General features: G+C 36.4%; 1 protein-coding gene across 2 annotated transcripts in view; it reads right to left on the reverse strand.

The window, feature by feature from the left end:
• PLA2R1 (phospholipase A2 receptor 1) overlaps window positions 1-25,707 on the reverse strand; it is a 194,510-nt gene that overhangs the window by 32,384 nt on the left and 136,419 nt on the right. For both annotated transcript variants that reach the window (XM_037849248.1, XM_037849247.1), the window contains exons 18-28: window positions 19,490-19,554; window positions 19,119-19,222; window positions 16,830-16,963; window positions 11,043-11,160; window positions 10,230-10,360; window positions 9,693-9,840; window positions 7,286-7,524; window positions 5,658-5,826; window positions 3,371-3,505; window positions 2,752-2,868; window positions 1,429-1,605 (exon numbers count right to left, since the gene is read on the reverse strand). In XM_037849248.1, coding sequence (XP_037705176.1) covers window positions 1,429-1,605; window positions 2,752-2,868; window positions 3,371-3,505; window positions 5,658-5,826; window positions 7,286-7,524; window positions 9,693-9,840; window positions 10,230-10,360; window positions 11,043-11,160; window positions 16,830-16,963; window positions 19,119-19,222; window positions 19,490-19,554 — 1,537 coding nt within the window. The remainder of the gene's footprint in view (window positions 1-1,428; window positions 1,606-2,751; window positions 2,869-3,370; window positions 3,506-5,657; window positions 5,827-7,285; window positions 7,525-9,692; window positions 9,841-10,229; window positions 10,361-11,042; window positions 11,161-16,829; window positions 16,964-19,118; window positions 19,223-19,489; window positions 19,555-25,707) is intronic.

The raw sequence follows: 25,707 nt of genomic DNA on the forward strand, positions 1-25,707 counted from the left end.
AGGATAGAGGCACTGGCCAGGTGTAGAAGGAGCACTCAGAGTTCGAAAATTTGGAGTCTGTGCTTGATGTGGCTTCACTTTGGACAAGTATTTTCCTTATCTTTAAAAGGGGGATATTTTATCTGTTCTGCTACCTTGGAAAATTGCTGTGAAGTATAAATGAGGTATCTTAAGTACAGTACAGAGTTTTATAGCACTGAACAACCATGACGTATTTCTGATTTGATTTTGATGCTTAAATGATAGTGCAAAACTTGGGCAGGCTATTTATTAGGGTTAGTTATGTTTTCCAACAGAGTTAGCATTCATACTATCAGGGCTTCAAACATCGGTGTCCACACCTACCCATTTTTTTTTTCTTCATTCCCAGTATCTAATCAGTCCCTAAGACTTGTTGATTCTCTCTTCAGAATGTTTCTCTCATTTCTCTGTTACTTTCCTATTCCCATTCTAAGACTCAAATTGCAACAGCCTCCTTTTTCATCTCGATGAGTACAATTCCATTCCAGGTTGTCTGCAAACAGAGCCCACAGGGCTTTCCTGTCTCCCCTACCATGAAATTCAGCTCTTTAGCCTGGCATTTAACGCATGACCAGATCCTACATTAATGTCCAATTTTATTTTCTTCACCCCCGAACATGAGCCTTCCGCTCCAATATAAGCTCATTCTCAATAGCTGCCCATAGTCATATTGGGCCTTATGTCCAAATGCCCTTCTTCTGTTTCAGCTCCTCAAATTGCCTTCATCTTTTGAGATTCCAAAGCCTCACCTCCTCTCTAAAGTCTTTTCCAGGAGGACAGGCCACACAAATCTCCCTTTCTTTATAATGCTGTCATCCAGAAAGTGTTGTTATTGTTATAATCACTGTTCCACTGTCAATTATCCTCACTAATGTGCTATCTTAGAAACTTCTTTAATTGGTTGCATATGACTTCTTGTTTCAATTTCTAAAATTATTTTTTTATCACAACAAACCATTTAGCCAAAGATAAAATATGGCTTTGATGACATATTATGGCTTACCATAGAAAATCATATCTATTTATTCACAACAAAAATATATAGGCTTAAATTCTATTTCTTGGGATCAAAGATGACTCTTAAAATTTCAAATAGTCACCAGAATGAAAGTTGGCTTTCATTTCTAGCTTTATGGGCTTGAAGTTAACTGCTTTTTGACCACTAGATTAGCAAGTAGGGAGACACAAGAAAGCCATATAGTCTTCAAGCTGCATTATAATGATTTTTTTCTTCCTATGAGATAATGGAGGGAGTTGAAGTGTTCTCTGGCTTGTTGGATGTAGAACAAGATGATAATATCAGAATTTAGCTGAATACTTCCTGAATACTTGGTTTAAAAAGCTTTAAATGCTAAAGATGTGGGTTAGCCTTAGTTAGGGTAGAATCAAAATGAAGAATTTACCCACCTGCCTCCATTTTACATATAAATCCTTTTTTTTCATGACATGGGGTTAACTGCCACACTCCTTCTGGGATCTTCAGGGCAACACACAGATGGGGTTTGAAGTGGTCTGTCTCAGCTTCCCGAATGCCCCAGTTTGACTGGTCTGTGGGAGTCCCATCAAACCACTTTATGGTGGCATCTGCAGAAAAAGTGCTGATTTATTATGATTTATATGTATGGTTATCAAATGTAGTAAGACTGGAATCAACCATAAAAAGTAGCACTTAGATTGAATGAGTCTCTCCCCTTATCTGATGCATTCAGCTAAGTAAATGTCATCATGAACTTAACATCAAAAGGCAGATATTAATAAAGATGTCTTGTTGCTAATCCTCTATGGGTTTTAGATATACTGTTCTAATTTATTTCATTTAGATTATCCTGTTTCTTAATGTAACCATTTAAATTTAAAAATATGTCATGTCATTATAATCAATTCAAAGAAATCATTTAATAAACGAATCAATAAAAAGAAACGTCCTTATATAAATCCTAGTGTCTGTATAATTACAAAATGGCACATTTTCTACAAAAATTTCACAGTGACTCTCTTTCAATTGCCAGCTTGTGGTGGGTGTTCCTAGAGGCGGAGGTGGTGGGGAAGGTCCAACCCATACGTAAGAAATCAGGGTGTGCAGTATCTGAAAAGAATTTTCAGGCTGCTTTTTATTATCACTCTGTATTGACAATTCAAATGTCAGAGATAAAATATTCCTGCTTGCCAGGCTGGACCCACCTCCCCACCTTGGTACACACCACTGTAACAAGATCTCCAAACCAACTGAAGTAATTTTCTTTACAAGTACTTTTCAATAACCATCAATTACAGAAAGAACAGAACACTATGGTCTCATTTTATTTACAAACTCTGGTGTTTATGAATAGCAAATAATTGTAATGTCACTGAAACATTTCTTTAACTCTATTGTATACTTGGGGATCTGGGATATTTTCAAGTGAACATGGTTTTGTTGTGCTGTGAGTAAGTCTGTGAACACAAAGGCCAAGCCAAGCATCTTCAATATGAAGGTAAGTGTAAATGAATGTGTTGTGTTATTTGTTGGCTTTCATTTTTGGCATTCTGGGATTATTTCAGAGAACTGGAGGGTATAGAAAAGGGTTAGCTGTGTCATCTTTGGAAGAAAGGGCTGTAACATTCATGTGATTATTTCACAGCAATTCTGTACCAAAGGAGAGTTTTCTGGTTCAGAGATGCCATTATCATCTGCCTTAACAACCGTGTTTTTATTTATGCCCTCTCCTTTTCTCTGCGCAGATCACTTACTGTTGCTATCAAACTGAGCATTCAACCAAACCATTTGGACAGAAGAACCAAAAGCAAAAAGCTCTTCTAGAAGAAATGTATTTTCAGCCTCATCCTTGATTGTTAAAAGATTAGATCCTATAAAACAGACAAACAGCAAATGAACAAGTAATTGCATTTACATGTAAATAAAAATTTTTAAATGTCTCCTTATACAACAATCTGCAAAGCCCAGGCTTTGGAAATTGAATTTTTTATTGTAAATAAGTGATTCTGATTTAACAGTTTAAAGTAAAGCCACATTTATTAAGAGATACAAACTTGCACTGAAGACATTAAAAGCATACAATATTAATTTTAGGAAACATTAAAAATTCATAATTCAAATTTAAAAGGAACATTTCCTTGGGAAACTGCAGTATTCTGAGACATCATAGGTTTCCAAATGCCACACTGAACATTAAGTTTCATATATTAACCTGCTCCAAACAAGCAAATTCAATAGTGTTTATTTTTTTTTTCATTACTTTCTTTGCTCCTAAAGTCATGAAATAATCAGACAAAGAAAGAAAACCACATTGTTTACTGAAATGTCAAGAGGGAGCACACTGAACGCATTTTACCATCATGAAATAATTACCTTCCTTTTTGCAAAATTCATGAGCCACCTCAAAGTTCATACTGTCTAGGACTGTAGAAAAACTGTAGCAATTACTTTTAAATTTTATCCAGGGAATAGATGTTTCTGAGCACAACTCTGGATGTCCTGATGTTTCTATGAACAAAAATCAGTTATTATTTCAGGTGGTGAATGGGTTCATTTATTGCGCTAAACATTGCATTACATTCCATGGAAGACATGGTAAATATACGCAATGAGATTTTCATGGCAATACTCTGAAAGATTAAGTTTAATGTAAATGATTATAAAACTAGGCCTGGTTTATAGCATTCTGGAAGAAATCATCTTTCCCTAAACATAACAGTGGACACTAATGCACAGCTTCATAGCCTTAGTTTGGGTGCTGCCTGGGCAAAGGTGGCTGTCTTTCATGTTTCCAATTAGTTTCCTAAAGATTGGACCAACTGGAGTGATATGATTCCTAAAAATACCAGCAGCTAAATGATGATGACAAAAGGGACTACCAAATGCATAAAATGTGTGCCATGAGTGCTGGGCACCACAGATTAAAAAAAAAAAAAAATCCTTACCTGCTACTAAACCTGTGAGAGAAAATAATGCTTTCAATAAAGAAACATAACGTAATGTCATGTAACATAAACGAGGGACCTTCTGGCAGTGGTGGTGGTGGAGGATCTTTGCTTCAGCAGGGTGGAGTCAGACATCTCCATGGCACATCCCTGCTCTGCTGCATACTAGGGATGTGGTCACGGGTGAGCTACGTAACCTCTTACACTTTGGTTTCTTCATCTATAAAAGGGAGTGAACTATAATATCTTTCTTACAAGTTGTTGTACAGTTTAAATGAATTAGTGCCTGACACTTATGAAGCACTCGATAGATGCATTATTATTGAAAAGGGAAGGACAATTTTATAGTGCTTTAGAAGCAGAATTTGCCTTTCCAATATATATGGCTATCATTTACATTTTTATCCTTAATTGTTTTGATTTAAAGTTATATAGTGTGTATGCTATTTGATTTATAATATCCAGAATGCAAGCACAGGCATACCTCAGAGATATTGTGGGGGCAGTTACAGACTGCTGCGCTAAAGCAAGTATCACTGTAAAGCGAGTGACATGAATTTTTTGGTTTCCCAGTGCATAAAAAATCATGTTTATACTATACTAGAGTCTATTAAGTGTGCAATAGCATTATGTCTAAAAAAACAATATACATACCTTAATTAAAATGTGACACAGAGACATAAAGTGAGCACCTACTGTTGGAAAAGTGGTGCCGATAGACTTGCTTGAAGCAGGGTTGCCACAAACCTTCAACTTGTAAAAAATGTAATATCTGCAAAGTGCAGTAAAGTGAAGCACAATAAAATGAGGTACACCTGTAAATGCATGTGCTTTTACTAAATGAGAGATGTAAAAGAAGACCAGCTTGTGTTAAGAAACGCTATGCACACCATAACAATCAAGGGAGAGGCACCCTGGTGTAAGGGGATAAACATCACATCAGACAGTGAGGAAACTCAGCTCCTACTCCTGGTGCTACTGATGGACAGCTGTGAGATCCTCAGGAAGCTATCTGACTTTTCAAGTTTCAACTTTAAAAAAAAAGGAGTTGGGCCAGTTGGATTTTAAATGTGAATGAGATAAGATATACAAAGTACAGGACCGGGCATATAATAAAATATCTGAACAGTATGTGCTGTGATTATTATTATCATCATCATTAATTATCACTATTATTATGGCTCTAGAATCCTGTTAGTCTTTGCCTTAAATCAAAACCTTCGGTCTGGCATCAAGGCCCTTTCCACATGCTCCTGACCCACCTATCTAGCCTGATTTCCCACCTCTCCCTTACACATAACCTGCAATGCAAGCAAATCTCAACACCAGCTCTGCCTTCAACATGCCCAGTTCTTTCTTCCTTCCATGTCTTTGCCTCAGACTTTTCTGCTCAGAATGCCTCTCCCTGGTCCATCATTACCTGTTTACATGCCACACAACTCTTTAAGCCCCCACTGTCACATTCTTCAAAAAGCCTTTCTGCATTTCCCCTAATGGATATGATGGACTCTTTCTCTCCTACCCCCACAGTACTTGCTACCTCTCTCATGTCATTTGGCAGCCCTGCCTGGTATAACAGTTGTTTGTCTCAACATCACTGACTAGTCCAGAGGCTTCTTGAGGGCAGAGACTCATCCTCATGTCCCCTACATAGCACAGTGTCATGCATGTAGTAGGTGCACAGTATTTCTTGAGATGAATGGAACTGAACCCACCAGTGGGGACATGACAAATGGCTCCTTGTAGAAAGGACTCGCAGGCAGTGCTACTCCAGTGTCCACTGGTGTCAGCAAATACACAGTCACCCAGGAAGGACGACTCTTCATCTTTCCAAAAAGTGAAAGAGGATTTGGTACCATCTGACCAGTCAAAATTAAGACCGTTCTGTGGAGGGAAATTGAGCCATCATTTCCTTGCCAAGATTGCTGGTAATATCACCCAATGCTGTCTGAGCATCCCGCAGCTCACAGATTAACATTCCACATCACTTCCAAGGTGTTCTAGGACAGCTTGCGGATATAGCCTGACAAAAAGAAGCATCTGCTACAGACAATTTCTTTTTTAGTTTTTGGGAATCCTTGGCCCCTGCCACTGTAATTTCCCAATAGGGAGAGAGAATTTGGATCAGTACTTGTTCTTTGCACCAAAATAAATTTCAGATTGACCAAAGTTTAAACATAATATTGAAAATGTAAAAATGTTACAGAAAACTTCACTAAATATTTTATACTCTTGATGTGGAGAAAATTTTTCCAAGTCTGACACAAAATTCAGAAGTCATAAAGCAAAACTGGCAACATGAAGTTTCTATCTATCTATCTATCTATCTATCTATCTATCTATCTATCTATCTACGTATCTTAAACAAAGTAAAAGTCAAACTAGGAAAAAATAGCACCTAGGGACTAATTTACTTAAAGAACCCTAATAAAATGTCATGAACATGAAAAAGTGCTTGATAATACTAATAAAGAATATATGTTTAAAAACATGAAATACTATTCTTTCACCTATTGGCAGGGATTAAAATTTTAATAATATTCAGTGTGGTGAGGAGTAGGGAAACCAGATGTTACCATAAATTGTTGTTGACATGTAAATTGGCGCAAACTTTTGGAGGGCAATTTGGCACAACCTGTTAAAATTTAAAGTGCAGTCAGCAATTTCACTTCTAGAGATTTATCCTACTTGTACCAGGTTATTTGTTGGGCATTGTTTGTAATTGTGAAAAACTGGGAAGAACCCAAATGCCCATTCACAGGGGAATTATTTAATAAAGTATGGGATATCTTTATATGTTGCTGTCACAAAGAATGTGTCAGATTTTTATGTGCTGATACAGAAATCTATAAGAACTACAAAAAACCATCTTGCTCTCCAAGTAAGAGGAAAAAAAATCCCATATGTTAAATTTCAATGGGTAGAGTTAATTAATAACCAAATTTCTAGGCAAGAAACAGGATTCTTTTTTCTCAGGGATGCCTTAAATGCAGCAAATTACCCAAACGCAGGTGCTTCAGTTTAAGACCTGTTCCACTGCACCCATGAGATAACATCCTGTGAAACTAAGACATCCTCAAAGAAACTTTGAAGGGCATTGATCTTCAGAAATTAGGCAAGCAGATGTTTGCTCTAAAAGGTGAACATCCTTATTTTGTAGTTATAGGCTGCTCATGAGGTTGATCAATAGTAGTTATTGTATAAATCAATTATTTAAACGTCACATTTACTATTTTTTTTCTTGGAAATTTTTTTCTGAGCTACATTCAGTGGTCATATCACTAAGGAGGTAAATGTGAAACTTAATTACACAAGAGTGTTCCAAAGGATTTAAGGGACCTACATCTGTGGTGAAGAGTCCAATCCAGTGGCCATGTCCTAGCCGGCTGAGGATAACAGTGAGGAAGGACTGGTGATACTGGTCTGTAATGCTGACCAGTTCTGCTCCATGCATCAGGCAGGTTTTTACTGCTGTATACCAAGTCATATTTGCACTAATTATTTTGTAAGTTCTGTTTCCATATTCTAAGGTATTGGGGATTGGATACATATCAGATGTATTTACATCATGTCCAGAAGTATCTAGAACAAGAACAACAACAACAATCATTTGTAGCATCTGGATGAGAAAGGAGGAGGCAAAGCTTCGCAAGGAGCCCAGTCACTGTGATCATGATATTGTTAACATCAGAGTTTTTCTTTCCGGAAACGACCATTTCACAATGAAGACACTGCCTGAAAGTGGGGGTGATGCTACAGAATTAGAACACAGAAAATTTAATGAATGGGTTTCTTCAAAATTATAAACAAATATTGAAACATTTCTGGAAGACTTCCCATTTTTGAAGATCCCTGTCAAACTGACCAGATTTTGGTGGAACTGATGGTGAACTCCTTAGTCAGGTTTCACTCTACCAGCTGCACTCAGCCCAACACATGCTACTCCAGCAGAACTTAATACTTACCAATAGAATATCAACACCTATTATGTAGTCACAAAATGCAAGTGCATATTCTCAGGTTCAATACTTGATTTAACTTCTGAGACTGTATGATAATCACTATCACGTTTAATGTTTACATGTATAAATTTTAAGAAGAATTTTTTAAATTAAGTATAGAAATGCTCAGAGATACACAGAGTTCTTAAAAACAGTTACTATGTGTTAAAAGGCAAGGTTTTCACACAGGTGATCATTGGTGCTTGTGTGTTCATGCATGGCTGAGTTTTACATACAGATATCTCCCCTTTAATATGGGCTTTTGCCTTTTGTCCTATATTATGTTATGCACTAAGATACACCAAATTTAGAAAATCTAAAAAATAAAAATAAAGTAAGAGTTTCTGAACCATCTGATCCAGAGTGACTTGGAGTCCTCCCTGCATACTGGTTTTATTACATTTGAGGTTGGAAAGTTGCATGAGGTGTAGATGGGTTAGGAGACTTGGGACTCAATCCCAGTCCTGACACTAACTAGCTGAGAGACCTTGGGAAAATTAATCTCCCTAAACTTGGTCTATGAGAGATTAGTAAAATTTACTCTATTTAGAAGGGTGTGGGTAGAATTCAATGAGCTATTACACATAGAGTATAGCAGGCACTCAGTAAATGTTGGTCCTTGTTTGCCTCTCCTTCTCTTGTCACATTTCCTCCATTAAAGATGGCAAAGTGGGAATTTGACTTTTACCTGAAAATGTCACCTCAATAAAGCAGTACATTTGGTAAAACTAAAATGAAATTCATCTATTTACCAAGTAAATTGTGATGGATCACACTTTTATTATCAGTTTACTCTTCGCTAGAAGTTTGTACATCCTCAATGTGCAACTACATGTTATAATGATATTATTTCTTTCCCTACAAGGCTCCGCTCTTTACATAGTACTCTTGCTATAACTCATCTAGTGTCTTCTTCAGTTCCTGCCTGCTATTATGTTTAAGAGATAACTAACTGTGAACTAGGAAACCAAGCTTCCCTAGAACTGCTTCTCCAAGTATGGGTTGATAGTTAGAATCATTAAAGAGTTCATATGCATCTAACAGTAAGAAGTACAGTCCTTCTTCCAAGTAAGATTTATGCTAGGCTGCTCAGAGTTCCACAGCTCCAGACACAAACTGTGGCTTTCTAGGGTGGCATGGTAGAGAGAAACCTAGTGCCCAGTAAAAGCACAACAGATGTGAGCTGTTGTTGCTGTTATTACTGTTTTAATTTTTATTACCAAGGTCACTTACAGTCCATTCACACGGCTCATTGACCCATTAGCTATTTATAGTAGTATGACATTAGTATTTCACATCAGAAGCCCTTGGGGATTTTGACTATCAGATTTAGAAACATGGTTGTATGCCACGTTTAGCCACAGAGATAATTTTTAGAGTTCCAGAAAAGGAGTAAGTATGAGTTGGTTTATTTTCCTGAATGTTCTCCAACATTTTCTCAGTATCTTTTTTTATTGCCTGAACAGAAACATAATCTCAGGACAAAGCAATAAAGTTATATTAAAAAATGACTATAATGGATGCATAAACTTGGTCACTACTCAAGCAGTCTCTGCAATCCTTAGAATCCTCTCAAGGGCATAATCCTGGGGTAGTGGAGGATTAAATGACTAAATATACATAAAGTTCAAAGAATAAGAGCCTGAAACTGTTAACTATGATACTGTCATCTATTCAGCTATGTAACACAAATATGGAAGGAAGAATGGATGAAGGAAACAAAAGGAATAAAAAGTAAATATGTCTTACCCTGCATTTTTTCACAAACAAAGCCATACCCTTCTTTTCCACAGTCTTCAAAATACCATTTTCCAGTGAAATGAAAATTAGGATTACTTGACAGCAAGGCACAGAGAGGAAGTTTTTTTTGAACTTCTGTGGTGTTATGACCTGGAATCTTTAAAAAAAAAAAAAAAAAAAAAAAAAATTATATATATATATATATATATGTATGTATGTATGTGTTACCCAAAGAAGGGCCATTGAAATTTTTATTCAGGACACAATTATTTTTTTATTAAAACACAATGGCTCCTTGTTTATTTGCATTTAATGAGCTTGTTTACACATCATTACATAACCAAAAAATAAAAAATTATGATGAGTAAGGTGCTCACATTTATGGAACATATGAAATTACATTATTAAAAATTAATATATTAATAATGACCTCATACACATTTATGCCTATTAAAGATAGGAAGTAAAAAATAAGCTTTAGTAAACAAGTCTTGAATAGAATCTCTTGCTAAGATGATTTCTAAAAAAATAAAGCTTAAAACTTACATTTACTATATCAAATGGAGACCAGTTAGAATATACTACAGGCTTTCCATTTACCCATTTTTCATAATCATCATTTTGTAACCCTATCCACACATTAGTGGTCTGGCCAAAAAGATTCATGGTAATGAAAGCTGAAAAATAGGAAAACATTACCAAATTTAATACTATATAAACCATTTGAGTAATCATCAAACTGTGTTTATAACTGTGTTTATATTTAAATCACAGGAAAAAATCACAAATCAACTGTAAGAATTTGTTATTTCATCCTCATTAAGGTAATGCAAGCTCTTTCACTTTTATTTCAGTTTAAGTTGACAGAAATTAGTTGGCTGAGCCTGGGATTTCATCATATCATTAACAAAACAATTCCCAGTGTTCACTCAATGCCTTCTTATCCAAAAGAGGATTTATGTACTATATTTAAGCTAGAGTATTCAACTGGTTAAATATTAAATAAAAGTATAAATCTCCAGGAATATAAAAATCTATACCATATAATTATAATAGACTATGCCTCATATTATTTTAGCCATTTAGAAATACAGAGCATAAATATGTTCTTATCCTTTCTGCTGTTATTAGCGAAACAAAAAGCTCCTAATATCAGCAATTTACCAGCAATGTAGTATACTAACTTTTACAGAAGTCATTATATTAAACCTTACAGATCAAACTGCAAATTTATATGCCATCAGCAATAGAATACTCTAAATGCTGATTTGGAAATGTTCATATATTTTTTTGGAATATTTAAAAAAATGTACTTAATAAAAATGGTTTTTTGGCCTGATTGAACATTGAGTACTCTACCTTGCTCCACCTCACTTTCAATGGCGACCAGTGTCCCGCCTTCTTCAACACAGAAATCTCGAGCAGATATCCAGTTCCTCCCATGGCTTGGATCTTTGGGGATTTTCACCAAGAGGCACTATCAAAAAACATCAAAACAAAGCATTCATTCCTGCATTTCTCTAAAGGAATTTAAAATTTCCCAAAGATACTATCAGGATCAGCCTTGAAAAGTCTTTATAATTTTCTTGGGCAGAAAAAAAAAAAACATTTTTCCTTCACCTGTTCCAAAAGTGTTAAAGTAAAACGAAGAGTAACAGCTTTCAGGGTGGCAATGACTTGCATGCGTTTGCATCTGGCAGGAATAGAAAAACTGATGTGTGCTGTCTGTGGGGTTTCAAAACAGTGGCTTCTGCTCCATGAAAAATAGTATTCCCCCTAAAAGGAGCCAGCCTGACTGCAAAGTTTTATGGCAGATTTAATATTAAAAAAACAAAAACAAAAAACAAAAAACAAAACCTTCTGGAATAGAAATTAGCAGCATGGTTCAATTTCAGTTACAAACATACTTCCTCACTTTAAGTGGGAGAGGAATACTGGGGAATCAAACCACATCAGGTGTTTAAATTCACTAAATACCTGGAATCAGTATTTTGGGCAGTATGTCAATACCTTGTGCAGTATGTCAATCAGAAAGCAGAAGAGAAAAAAGGAGCCCAGCAGGAAGAGAAGTAGGCAAGGGCTGGAACAACAGGACAAGGAAACAAAGGAGAAAGAGAAACAAAAGGCTATGGGATTTGGCAATGACAGGTTTGATAGTTACTCATGAGAGATTCATGTTATGGCAGGAGTTTCCTTGTTAAGGGATGAGAAATGGAATTGTACCTGCTTGGCAAGACAGGCTGAATTGAAGGCAGCTCCCCCCCCACCACCACCCTGGTAAAGCTCAGTTATATTCAAACATATTGATAGGACCAGATGGAGTCAGAGGAGACAGAGAGATAGAAGAGACACAGACTATAATGGATCAGGCAAAGTTCCAGAGGCATCAGGAGGGGCTTTATGCAAAGGATATTCCATGTGGAATTTGCCTGGGACTTCTCACTCATGCTTAGTCCTCTCATCAGTGAACACAGACAACTGTGTCACTGATAGGCCATATCCCAAGATCTTGCCACTGAGAAAAGCCCCAGCTAAAGGATAAATCTAGGCTAGAGTAGGAAACCTACATCTCACAGAGCATCTTTACCCATCCTTATTTGGAATGACTCAGTGTAATTCCTAGATTTGTCAGTCCCTTGTCCCTTCCCCACCATTGCAGACTCCTTAAAGCCAGAAAGATTAAATCTTACTGGTCATTGAACATCACATCAGGGAGTGTTCTCAATAAATATTTATGGAACAAAATAAAATGTCAATAGGCCCTGAAATGGTTGTCAAATGACATTTTCAGGCCTTGCTGATTTAGCCCAGTGGCTCTCAACCAGGGAGGTTTTGCCTCTCAGGGAACATTTGGTGATGTCTGGAAACATTTTTGGTTGTCACAACTTGGGGGAGGGGGATGCACTTGGCATCTGGTGGGCAGAGGCCAGGCACGCTACCAAACATCCTGCAGTGCAAAGAATATCCTCACACAACAAAGAATGATCTGGCTCCAAATGTCAATAGTGCTGAAGTAATTCTTTTTAAAGCTCAGTCCCAATCATGTCACCCTTTAGTTTAAAACCCTCCAAGGATTTCCTATTGTTTTTAGAATAAAAACCAGAAACCCTGATATAGCCTGAAGTTGAGCTACCAACTAAGCCAGAAAATACTGTTTCTGGTCCTCTTTACCCCATATGCTTCACAAAGAAAGTTGAATTGAGTTTAATGGAGTTTAATTTTATAAAAACTATCCTTTAATCTATTTCTTTTCATTTTGCCTCTTTCTTCTAATTATAAATTCCAAAGAATGGCACATACTAATTATTAGGAAGTCTTATCATTTAATGTGACTTCGCCTTTGTTCAGATAGTCACACAAATGAACCATTCATAAATACCAGTGAACCTTGTTGGTTGTTAGTTCAATAAATCTCTCCAGAAAAAACACACATGCATCCTCTACCCCACACCTCACACAATGTTTGCCTCAGCCAAGATTTATTAGCTTGACTATAGGAGTGTGGCCTCTCATTACCACTACTTCATTTTGTTTCTAAAAATATAACATATTTACTAACACTCTTAGAAATGGTATCATTAATAACTAAAGCAAAGCAGCGAAATGAAGTGCAGCATCCTTAATTTTAAACTATTTACTTACTAATTTGCAAAACATGATCAAGTTTAATGCATCTCTGATTAATACTGTGAATTAAGAAGGTTCTACTGCATTCCAAACAAGTTTTGAATATATAATTCTTTTTTTCTTTTTTTGTCATTTGAAAATAGAATTCATTATTTTCTCCTCAAACTTGGTCCTTTCCCAGCGTTCCTACTGACATTGAATGGAACAGTCACCCATGCTTTTGCATAAGTTTGAAACCTGGGGGTCATCCTCACCTCCAACGCTATCACTCCTCTAACCCTATCAACTGGACATCCCCTTTCTCAAATGCTCCCACTGTCTCTCCCACCACTACCTTAGCCCAAGCTCCTAATCTCTTGGTTGGACTAATGCAATAACTTCCTAACTGCTCTTACCTTTCTCACCTTTGCCCTCCTCCAATCTATCCTTGGCACTGCAGCCTGAGTGATTCTTTTCAAAACTCAGTTCTGATCATGGCACTCTTCAGTTTAAAACCCTTCAGGGGTTTCCCATTGTGCTCTTAGGATAAAACATGCCATAGCTCTTCCTACCTCACTTCCTACTATTCTAGTTCTCTATGCTTCCTTTAGTTTCTTAAATATGACCACCTCAGCCAGGTTCTCCTATATTCACTTTTATAGAACTGCATAACTTTCCTTCATCGCATGTGTCACAATTTTCAATTATATAGTTATTTTCCTGGTTGATGCCTTAATATTTGTTACCTCTTTGGTCTAAATGGTCCAAAGGAGAAGAAATTTGTGTCAGTTTTTTCTCATCATTGAATTTCCAATATCCAACAGTTAAATGAATAAATGGACAAATTGCTAGGAAGTGAATAAATTGCAAAAAAAGAGAAGAGCATTTTTGAAGGGAAAACTATGTTATATATGAAATCAAATACTGGCTAATGTCAAACTAGATGGTGCAAAGTAGTCATTAGCAGTCCCCAGGTCCTTAAAAAAAAGTTGTAAATAGAAGCACAAGAGTTAATCTAACACACACACAAAGAAGAATTAGAAGTTCTTGCCACATCTCCACTGTGACAAGTATCTTAGAAGAATCACTCTTCCTGGGGTAATCTCTTCCTGATCAAGCATCTTTAACATTGTCAAACAGGGAGAAAATGATTTATGAGTTATTAGAAAAGATGCTTGACTGCAGGATTTTTTTGTTGTTAGAAATAACCAATAAAATTAGCCCTAAAAAGCTGAAAAATAAGAAGCAAAGTTGAATGGGTTATAACATGGAAACTCATTCAGAAATATCACTGTTACTTCCCAGTTTTCCTTCTGTAGCTTTATTTGATACACAGGAAAAACCATCCCCACTGGGCTCTCCACTCCTCTCAGCTTTCAATCCTCTTATTGCCAGATTTTCTAATAATTTGATAAAGTTATTCTCAAGATGACAGATGAGGCAATCTCAAAATATTTCCCTTAAAAAATATAAAGGAGAGTGTTACACCACAGGAGTGAAACTCTAGTGGTGGGATTTAAGCCATAAATGTGCAGGGGAAGGTGACTTGGGTGGGGAGACCCACATGGAACTCTAGAAACTGCAGCCTTGATATATTTTAAAAGCTCTCCAGGTAATTCTAGTTATGTGACCAAGGCTGAGAACCACTAATTATCAATAAAGTGCTTTCCCCCCTAACTCTCAGTGACATGAGTGTTTTAAGCATGCTCCACACCTAGCTTCGGAAAACCCCTCTTCTTTCAGGTATGTGTTTGTGCCCCCTTCTGTTCCTTTCAGAAGAAGCCTTCACTTGGTCTCCTGCCCTGGGTTTGCTCCACCTCGCCCATGTGTACACATGCTCCCTGTGCTCACACAGCAGAAACAGATGGAGCTAAGCCTTCTGTATGAAAAAGTTTGGGGAAGGATAACAGTCAAGGACAGATCTAAAAACAGTGATGGTGGATTCTAAGAAGCATTCCTCTAATGGCAGGGATTTGACATGCCATCAATCTCCTTAAAACATCCTCTTTCATGAAAGGGAGGAAGGAAGCCTGAGTTACTAACTAGAACAGTTGTGCTCCTGCCTTGGGCTGCTCACATTCCTTTGTGCCTGTGCCCCCCAGACCTCTCCAGGATGCACTTGCCCTGTCAGCTGAGAAAAACTAATTCATCAAAGGTTTTGATAAATGATTTAATAATCCCCAGTGTCTTATTGAATGATATTAGCTACAGGTTTCTCATACTGAAATGTATAAATAATACAACTGGTAGAAAGATTTTGTGGTTTGAGAAAATAGGAAGCAGATAGAAAGGATCAACTATAAAAAATAAAGGATAGCAATACTGTATTAACATTTTCTAGAACTATATTATGCTAGAAAATGTCTCACTGTGCCACCAGGCTGATAATATTACAAGGCTAAGTTAGAATGGCAATATGCAGTGGCAGCTGAAGGGGAAGGCAAGACTACAGACTCAGGGCAGAAAACCTGAGTTTAATTCCTGACTGACACTTACTTGCTCTAAAGCGCCAGAAAAGTCACAAGACTTTATTGGCCTCAGTCTTCTCATACCTAAGATGGGGATAATAATACAGTGTATTTTAAAAGCTTAATAAAATAAGAAATATATATGAGATCATACAGCAAAATTAGTGCCGAAATAGCCAGTGGGTGCTCGATAAATATGTATTAAAGTCAAATGGCCCCATTTCCCACTGTAACTATGGAGGCAAGATCACAATGAAGAAAACAGCTGCCAATATAACTGAATTCTTATACCGAAAATTGGCTGTCCACAATAGAAGAACAATTTCATATTAGCATATGAAATTATGATGTAGTTTGGGTTTTTTAATTTTCAAAAGAGCAAAGAGTTAAGCAATTATAATTTGGGTTGTATTTTAATTCCTTCTACCTAAGACCTATAAAGTTATTTTATCATAAAACAGAGAGCAGAGAAAAAATCTAGGCCTTAATTGAAGGCAGTATCAGAAATAATACAATATTTAGAATATCACCACTAACTTTTTTTTTTTTTTTTTATTCAATTCTACATGGGAGCACTATCTTTATAAGGCTCAAGACGACACTGACTTAACTAAGTTATCAGTCAATTCACGCAGCAGAAAGAGTTTCACACTGGCTCCAAGAAGGTAGACTAGAAGAAAGACGGTAAAAGTCTGGGTCTCTCTGGAATGTCCAGCTCATTGGGAAGCAGGGTGTAGACACACACACACACACACAGGCATCACACCTAATGGAAAACTGTCAGAGCGCAACATATGACTGTCCCAGGAGTAAAAATTGGGTTTATAAATGCTGAGGAGTGTTGTCAAGTCTGTTTCTGATACCACCTTTTTATTCCAAGAGGTTTGTTCTTAAATTGAAAATTTCTCAAGTCTCTTGAAAGTTGTGCCAAAAAAAAAAGCCAGGTCTTATGGACAGTTCATGAGTTACACAAGCCATTCCCATGTGGGGTTTTTTTTTTTTTTTTTAACTATTTTCCAAAAGTAACACTCACAAAAGTGAAACAAAGGCAACTTTTTGAAAACCAGTTTACCTTATAGTTAAAATATAGCCATCCTTTGGGACATGTTCCATGAAGTTCTGGTGTATCTTTCTCTATGATCCAAAACTTTTTTCGCTTACAAATACTAGGCGTAGACACCGAACACTCTTCACTACCCCAGAGTCCTGGAGAAGAAAACAGTTTAGACATGGCTTGAAAAGAAAGGCATCCTCCTTGATCACTATTTCCATCATCACTATGGTTTGTCATAATTCATTTTTTAAACCAAAGAACTGAATTAAACTTAACTACTGATCACAGAGTTCTCAAATGACAACAGCTAGATGGAAAAGAAATTATCAATAATTCCTTTCAAGAGTGTAGAAATTTTGCAAGCACACAAAAAATCTAACTAAACAAATACTGTAGTTGATATCAAAGAATTGATTAAATACTTAAGCTGGGTAATGAATACTTCATAGAGTCATATTGCTGTTTTAAAAATATTCTGCTTCAATGTAAAAAGAGAAAAAAGATTCTAAAACAACAGATGGTCATTTTCACCCTGTAATTCTTTAGAAAATATAATTTAGAAAAATTAAACTCAGGAACGTCTAAGAAAGTAGCACTTCTCAACACTAACCCTTAAATAAAACAGACATACATGTAGACATGCCCTCAGGAAAATATATCCCCAAGTCCTTTGTCTCCTGGAAAATGTTTTTTTTTTTTTTAATTTAGAAAAGCTGTATTGTCAGAGTGTGGGTTACAGAGTATATTTCATTAGCATTCAAGCTATAAATTCTAGAAGAGAACAAGGATGCATGCATGCAATGGCAAGGGCAGGTTTGGTTTTCCAGTATGAGGAATATGAGCCAAAAGGATACTGGAACTTTGGAAGAGAGGCTGGAATGCTGTTTTCAATGCAGATTAGCTGCTGTTCTCTCAGACTCACAAAACAACCCTTTCTGTAGGCTACTGTGACACCTGCTGGCAAAAGCAAACCGATTAACCACATAGCTTTTCCTTTCCTAACATCTATAGGGGTCCTTGTACCAAGGATTGCTTTCCCTGTTTATCCCTCTCCTGACTTAGGGCACAAGGTTAGTTGAAATCTGTTAGTCAGGGATATCATTATCCTTTTTTTTTTTTTTTAAATTAAAGTGAAAATCACAGAATAATAAAAAAAAAACCATTCTAAAGTGAACTTTCCATGGCATTTAGTACAGTGACAATGTTATACAACTACCACCTCTATCTAATACCAAAACATTTTCATCACCAAAATAGAAACCCATACCTATTAAGTACTTACTTCACATTCCGCACTCCTCCCCAGTCCCTGGCAACGACCTGTCTACTTTCTGTTTCTATGGATTTACTGATTCTGGATATTTATATGAATGAAATCATACAATATGGGACCTTGGCATCTGGCTTCTTTCTCTTAGTATAATGTTTTCGAAGTTCATCCTCATTGTATCATTATTTCACTCCTTTTTATGGTTGGATAATACTCCACTGCATGCACATATCACATTTTGCTTATCCACTCATCTGTTGATGGGCATTTGGGTTGCTTTCACTTTTTGGCTACTGTGAATAGTGCTATTATGAACATTCGTGTACAAGGATTTGTTTGAGTATCTGTTTTAATTCCACTGGGTGTACACCTAGAAGTAGGATTAAGAGTCATATGATGATTCTGAGGGATAACAAAACTCATCATTACCTTTGAATGATTGGGGTGGGGGATATGAGTGGACCATGCAATCAAAACAACACTAATGATAAACTGAATGAAAAAAAAAAACCCACAGTCTTTAACAAAAAAATGTACTTCTAAATCCAATTTGCAAACAGTTGCTGTTCTAAGGCAAGCAGCAATTAATGCCAGGTTAAAAAAAAAAAAAAAAGAATGCTGAATTTAATGAAAATTTTTTATTTAAAAAATTGGAAGAAAACTGCGCAGAGGTTAAAGTTCTGGACAACTATAATCTAGATACTAGGGATAGATTAAAAATGGGATCTACATTGAAATTTCCCAGAGAAAAGCATTTATTGGGTATATTTCTGGACAGTTTCAATGAATTAATATTTGATTCCTGAGGAAGGACTTATTCATCTGTAAATTATTTTCAAGCAATGAATTCATAGATTGAACTGAAGGAATGTCTATCCCTAAGCCTAAAGACTGATAAAACTGAACACATTCAGCTGAAAAGGAAAAGAAACAAAGAAAAAGCTTCTTACTGAACTAATGCAATGAAAAGGAGACTTCAAGCCTCCTGGAAATGATCAGTTGGTATACAAAACTGAAAAAGGGATAAATAAAATGACCTGTTATGGATGAAATGAAGCCACACCTCTGGCTCTGATTATTCCCATATCTTTCTCTTCCTTTGTCCCAGTTTTGGTATATTAATGGTGTGCCATCTTGCCAGCTGTAGGAAAATTAAAAATTTTAAAGTCTTCTCTCATCTGCGTGTTCAACCACCAACACCATTCTTGAATTTCTGAGGTGTGGATTGAAGGCATATTTTATTAAATTTAAAAAGACACTCATGTCTTCGGTTAGAGAAATGAAAATTTTTAAGTCAAAGATAATGCTTGAAGGCTATTAAATAAATTGACTGCCAAGATCTAGTTCAATCATTCTGTAAATAAAACCTGTTGAACAAAATAAAATGCAAATTCATCTAGGTTCATACCGAAATTCATCATTGGCTCTTTCTTCTTGAAGACCAATCCACCAATTTACACCATACTTTGATAGCTAGTTAAAAAAAACAAAAAAAGGAAAGAAAGAAACAAATGTCAGCATTTATTCTACTTGCTTTCTGTTTTCACTATTAAGATTAATGGGCTTGCTGTTAATAGTTTTTTATTCTTTAGTATTTTACCCAGTTACCTAAGGAAAAATATTCTTTAGTATTTTACCCAGTTATCTAAGGCCTAGAATCTTGAGAAAACCTGAAACTTCATTATTCTAAAATATTCCCTTCTCATTATGAAGGAAAATTGTGGTAAAAGACTGAAAATAACTTTAGTTTTATCTAATATGGAGTATCCTTCTTGCAACTTTCCCTATGTATTTAAAAGTAAATTTTCTACTCTATTATAGGGATTTCAAAAGTAACATTATAAAGTAAAATAGAAGATGGATTCTGCTTTTCACTAAAAAAATCAGTGGTTTATCCTCTCAGTGATTTACAGAAATTCAATGCACATATACCTCTCTGAAAACCAATTCAAGGCATAAAGATATCAGTAGCATAAAGATTTTGAATTTTAGGCATTAGTCTTACTGTTAAGCTTTTAAACAAAGTATTATCATCTTCCTTATTTACATAAAGACAATGTAGAACAAAAGAATACTATACAATTCCCAGTGTTCAACTAGAAAATTATCCTTAAAATATTTTATTAATTTTACACTATTACTAATCACATGGACCTATGTAAAATCAAGTACAAAATTGAAACACCACACACACACATACACAAACAGATGTAATACTGGACTTATGACCCAGGAAATTGAAATTCCCTCCTTAACTATAAAAGAAGAAGAGGCAGTTACGATTTCTCTCAGAAGTCTAGATCAGTATACTTTATGGTGTGTGGGGTTTATATGTATGTGTTGAAATGTAAAATTTTTATAAGACAAAAGCCTGTTAATTTGAAGGCATTATATATTTACATTTGCATTCTCATTTCTTATATAAAAACTTGGGGAATAAATTTGAAGACTTTTTTTTCCATATTAACTTTAGGTCATCAAAAAATAGAACCTAACAGTTTTCTAACATTCTAATTTGTAAGCAGGTATTTTTGCTACTTAAACAGTGTGGCTGCCTGCCATATCAGCGATTTGAGAATAATGCAACATGGAGCAACTGTAATTTTGGATCCCTGAGGTGCTGTTTTATGGATGTGTTCCTTCATGCTGAATTTAGATTCACATTGTCAGACTTTGGAATGTGTCCACTGAGACTGGCTGTGAGCTCAGTGGGGAAACCACAACAATTTTGTTCAGTCTAAAAGGTCTCGTATGCAACAATAGTGGAAATCATGGCTCAACTGTTCACTGCCCCAATTAAGGACCTCAAAGGGAAATTATAACTACTGCATCTTAAGTGGCATATTTATAACCACCTCAATTACAGGATGGTAATCCTCCACATGCACATCACACCCTTGTGATATGGGAAAGAACTTCATAGGACTTCAGAGAAGATACCCAAAATGAAAAATCCAATGTTTAAAATGGATGTTTTAAATTTTAGTTTAGGTATGAAACCACAATAGAAGACTTATTAATATGCTTTGGTATAAATGAATGCCATCAATTTTATAATATCATCTATGTTGGTTACACACAAATAGCCATTAAAGATAGCATCATATGAAAGAACAATTGTTAAACAGGAATAAAAACACAGTAACAGCTAATTTATTAATCTACTAAGCAAAAAAAGGAAGAACAACCTGTTATCTTTTAAAATGGTTTTCATCAAAAACAGCAAAATCAATTTAAGGGTTTAAAACACCAGGTTCTGGAAGAGGACTAACAGTTTTGCTATATTTTTGTTAGAAGCAATTAGAAACAAAATTGCAAAAATAATGGCAAATTGCCGTAGGAGAGAAAACACTGATTACTTTTCCTAGATGGAAATATTTTGTTAAAAAATATTCTGCTTCAGAGTTTTAAAAACTGTACCCAATCTTCTTTTTCAATGATCAGTTCTTCCAATTTCCAAATAAATGTTATTTTTGTTTTTCACAATTCTAGTTACTACTCTTATAGGAATCTGTACAAATACACATGAAATTAAAAATATTTAATTATTTATTCTGATTCTTTCTGTATTTATAATGCTACAAAACTAAGTGATGTACTTCTTGTTGACCAAGATGGTGGTGTATGGCACTCCAGGGTGTTGCCCCACTCCCACCCCCAGAATCTTTGAACAACTTCAAAAACTGGCAGAGCCATCTTCCTCAAAACTCTAGAAAACAAAGGGTTGCAGTAAGTGAGCAAGTGCCAAATTAAGAAAATGCAACTTTAAAAAATGGTTTGAAAAGCCAGAAGCACCCTTGTTGGCCCCCCACCCGCCAGCACCGCATGGTGTGGCACCAGCCTGCACTCCCATTTTGGGTTGCTACCCTATTATGGAGGAAGCAGAATAACCACTATGCGCATACTGGGGTTCCTGTATGTTGGTGCCAATCTATCGGGGGGCAGTCTGAAAGACTGAACCAGGAAATACTTCTCTGGCTTGTCCTCCCGGAACTTACCTTACAGAAAGAAGCAGCTTGATTACAGCTAAAGCAGTGTAAGAAACAATCAAGTCAAAACACACTGGGGCAAGGGATTACCTGCTTTAAGACATACAAAAGAGCACTCAGGATGGGGAGAGAGTCTATTTCAGAGGGAACAGAGAGAGCAATTGAATTCTAGTAAACAGGGAGCTCATAAGGCCAGGAGTGAGCATACGCCCAGGACAAGGCTCAGACTCAGAAAAGATAGGCACTTCACTTTTCCTAAGGCTGATCATCTTGAGAAAAGGGCTAAACTCTGATGGAGAGCACCAGCCAATGTAGAGTCTTTGCAAAATATGTTAACCCTCGGCACTCAAAGAAATCTAGGTCATATCATTATACGGATAGAAATATAAGGGAAAGAAAAAGCAGGCACTAAATCCCAGACTTACCATATAAAATGCTAAAATATACAGCTTACATCAAAAGATTACAAGAGAAACCAAGAAACATGAAATGATGGCCCATCCAAAGGAAAAAGATGAAAATCCAGAAACTATCAATGAATAAGACCAGACTTCGGACATACCAGACAAAGACTTTTTAAAAATGATCTTCAAGGAGATAAAGGAAATCACAGAGAAAGAATTAAAGAATATCAGGAAAATGATGAATGAACAATATGAAAATATCAATAAAGAGATACACAATTTGAAAAGGAACAAACAGAAATACTGGAACCGAAGACCACAATAACTGACAGGAAAAATTCACTGGAGGATTTCACAGCATATTGGAGCTGGGAAAAGAAAGAATCAGTGAACTCAAAGGCAAGACAGTTGAAATGATTCAGGTGAAGGTGCGGAAAGAAAAAAAGAATAATAAAACAAAAGTGACCAGAGCCTAAAGACCTGTGGGACACCATCAAGCATACCAATATATGCATTATGGGAATCTCAGAAGAAGAAGAAAGAGAGAAAGGGGAAGAAGGAATATTCAAAGAAATAATGACAGGGAATTTCCCAAATTTAACAAAAGATATGAATATAAACATTCAAGAAGCCCAGCAAACTCCAAGCAAGATAAGCTTGAGGAAAACTGCACCCAGATACATAGTAGTCAAACTGCTGAATGCCAAGAACAACTGGAGGGTTCTGAAAGCTGTAAGAGAAAAGCAACATGCTATTACAATGGAGTCCCAATAAGATTATGTGCTAGTTTCTCATCAGAAACCCCAAAGGCAAGAAGGCAGTAAGATGAAATATTTAAAGTGCTAACGGAAAATAATTGCCAACCAAGAATTTTATATCTAGAGAGACTGTCCTTCAAAAATAAGGGAGAGATTAAGACATTCCCAGAAAAACAAAAGCCAAGGGAGTTCATTACCATCAGATTTGCCCTGTAAGCAAAGTTAAAGAGAATTCTTCAGACTGAAAGGAAAGGACACTAGACAGTGGTTCAAAGTGGCAAAAAGAAATAAAGACATCTTGTAAAGGTTTTAAGCACTAGTACTATTGTATTGTGTGTGTTTGTGGGTGTGTTTTAGTATGTAACTCCACTTTTTTACTTCTTACAAGTTCTAAAATACAAATGCATAAAAACCAACAATAAATCTATGATTTCAGATTCATAATGGATAAACATGCAATTTGTGACAAGAACTTCATAAAGGTGGTGGGACAGAGTGGTGTAGTAACAGTATTTGTGTATATTTTTGAAGTTAAGTTGGTATCAACTCAAACATGCTTGTTATAGATTTAGGATGTTAAAATTTAAGTCCATGGTAACTACAGTGGCTTAGAGCTCCATGTACTCCAGAAAAACATGTTCTTAAACTTAATCCATTCCCATAGGTGTGAACCCATTGTAAGAAGGACATTTTGATGAAGTTACTTAAATTAAGGTGTGGCCTAGGTGGGTTTTAATCCTATTACTAGAGTCTCTCATAAGCAGAATGAAATTCAGACAGAAAGAGAGAAAGCCACGGAAGCAAGGAGCTAATGGTAAACAGAACTCAGAAAGAGAAGAGAGAGGGTCAGGAGGCGACCGCCATATGCACTGTCATGTGACAGAGTAGCCTAGGACCAAGGATCACAAGCAGCCAGCACCAGAGTGCCAGTTTTTGGGAAGAAAGCACTGCTTAGTTGACACCTTGATTTGGACTTTCTCTTAGCTTCAAAACCATAAGCTAATGAATTCCCATTGTTTAAGCTGACCCATGGCATGGTATTTGCTTGAGCAGCCAAGGAAACTAAAAACAGATTTTGATACCAGGATAGTGGGGTGCTGCTATTGCAAATACCGAAAAATGTGGAAGCCAGAAAAAGCCATATTCTTTGATGTAATCTTGTGGGGCAGACATTTTAGTGCTGATTAAATTGGAATCCTTTGAGTGTTTCCATGGAGATGTGCCCCACCCAACTGTGGGTGATAACTCTGATTGGATAATTTCATGGAGGTGTTACCCCACCCATTCAGGGTGGGTCTAAATTAAATCACTGGAGCCATATATATGAAGGAACTCAGTGCAGCTGTGAGTGACATTTTGAAGAGGAACTACAGCCAAGAGGGACACTTTGAAGAAAGCACAGGAGCTGCAGATGTGAGATAGTTTGAAGATATCTGTTGAAAGCAGACTCTTGCTCTGGAGAAGCTGAGAGAGGACAAACATCCCAAGTGCAACTAAGAGTGACCTTTTTGAGGAACTGTAGCCTAGAGAGGAATGTCCTGGGGGAAAGCCATTTTGAAACCAGAACTTTGGAGCAGACACCAGCCACATGCCTTCCCAGCTAACAGAGGTTTTCTAGACACCATTGGCCATCCTACAGTGAATGTACCTGCTTGCTGATGTGTTACCTTGGACACTTTATGGCCTTAAGACTGTAACTGTGTAACCAAATAAACCCCCTTTTATAAAAGCCAAAAAAAAAAGAAATGTGGAAGTGGCTTTGGAATTGGGTGACGGGTAGAGGCTGGAAGAACTGTGACGCGCTTGACAGAAAAAGCCTAGATTGCTTTGAAGAGACTGTTGGTAGAAATACAGAGGTAATAGGTACTTCTGGTTGAGGACTTAGAAGGAAATGATGAACATGATACTAGAAACTGGAGGAAAGGTGAACCTGGTTTTCAAGTGGCAGAGAACTTGGATAAACTGAGTTCTGATGTTGGATGTAAGGCAGAATTTGAAAGTGATGAACTTGGATATTTAGCTGAGAAGATTTCCAAGCTAAGTGTTCAGAGTGCAGGCTGGTTTCTCCTTGCAGCTTATAGTGAAATGACAGAGGAAGAGGATAAGCTGAGAACTGAACTCCTCGGCACAAAGAAACCAGAAGCTGATGGTTTGGAAAATTCTGAACCTATCCTGCTTAACACTTCCTAAAAACTGAAGAGGAAGAAATACTTCCTTACTCATTTTATGTGGCCAACATCACCCTCATACCAAAAAGCAGGTAAAGAAATGATGAGAAAAGAAAATTACAGACCAATATCATTTATGAAGATGGATACAAAAATCCTCAACAAAATAGTAGCAAATGGAATTCAACAGCATATTAATAGAATTATACTTGGAATTTATCCCAAGTATGCAAGTATGTTTCAATGTAAGAAAATCAATTAATGTAATATACCACATTAAAAGAACAAAGGGAAGAGACCACATGAT

The sequence above is a fragment of the Choloepus didactylus genome, chromosome 9 (assembly GCF_015220235.1).
Source record: "Choloepus didactylus isolate mChoDid1 chromosome 9, mChoDid1.pri, whole genome shotgun sequence".
Lineage (NCBI taxonomy): Eukaryota > Metazoa > Chordata > Mammalia > Pilosa > Megalonychidae > Choloepus > Choloepus didactylus.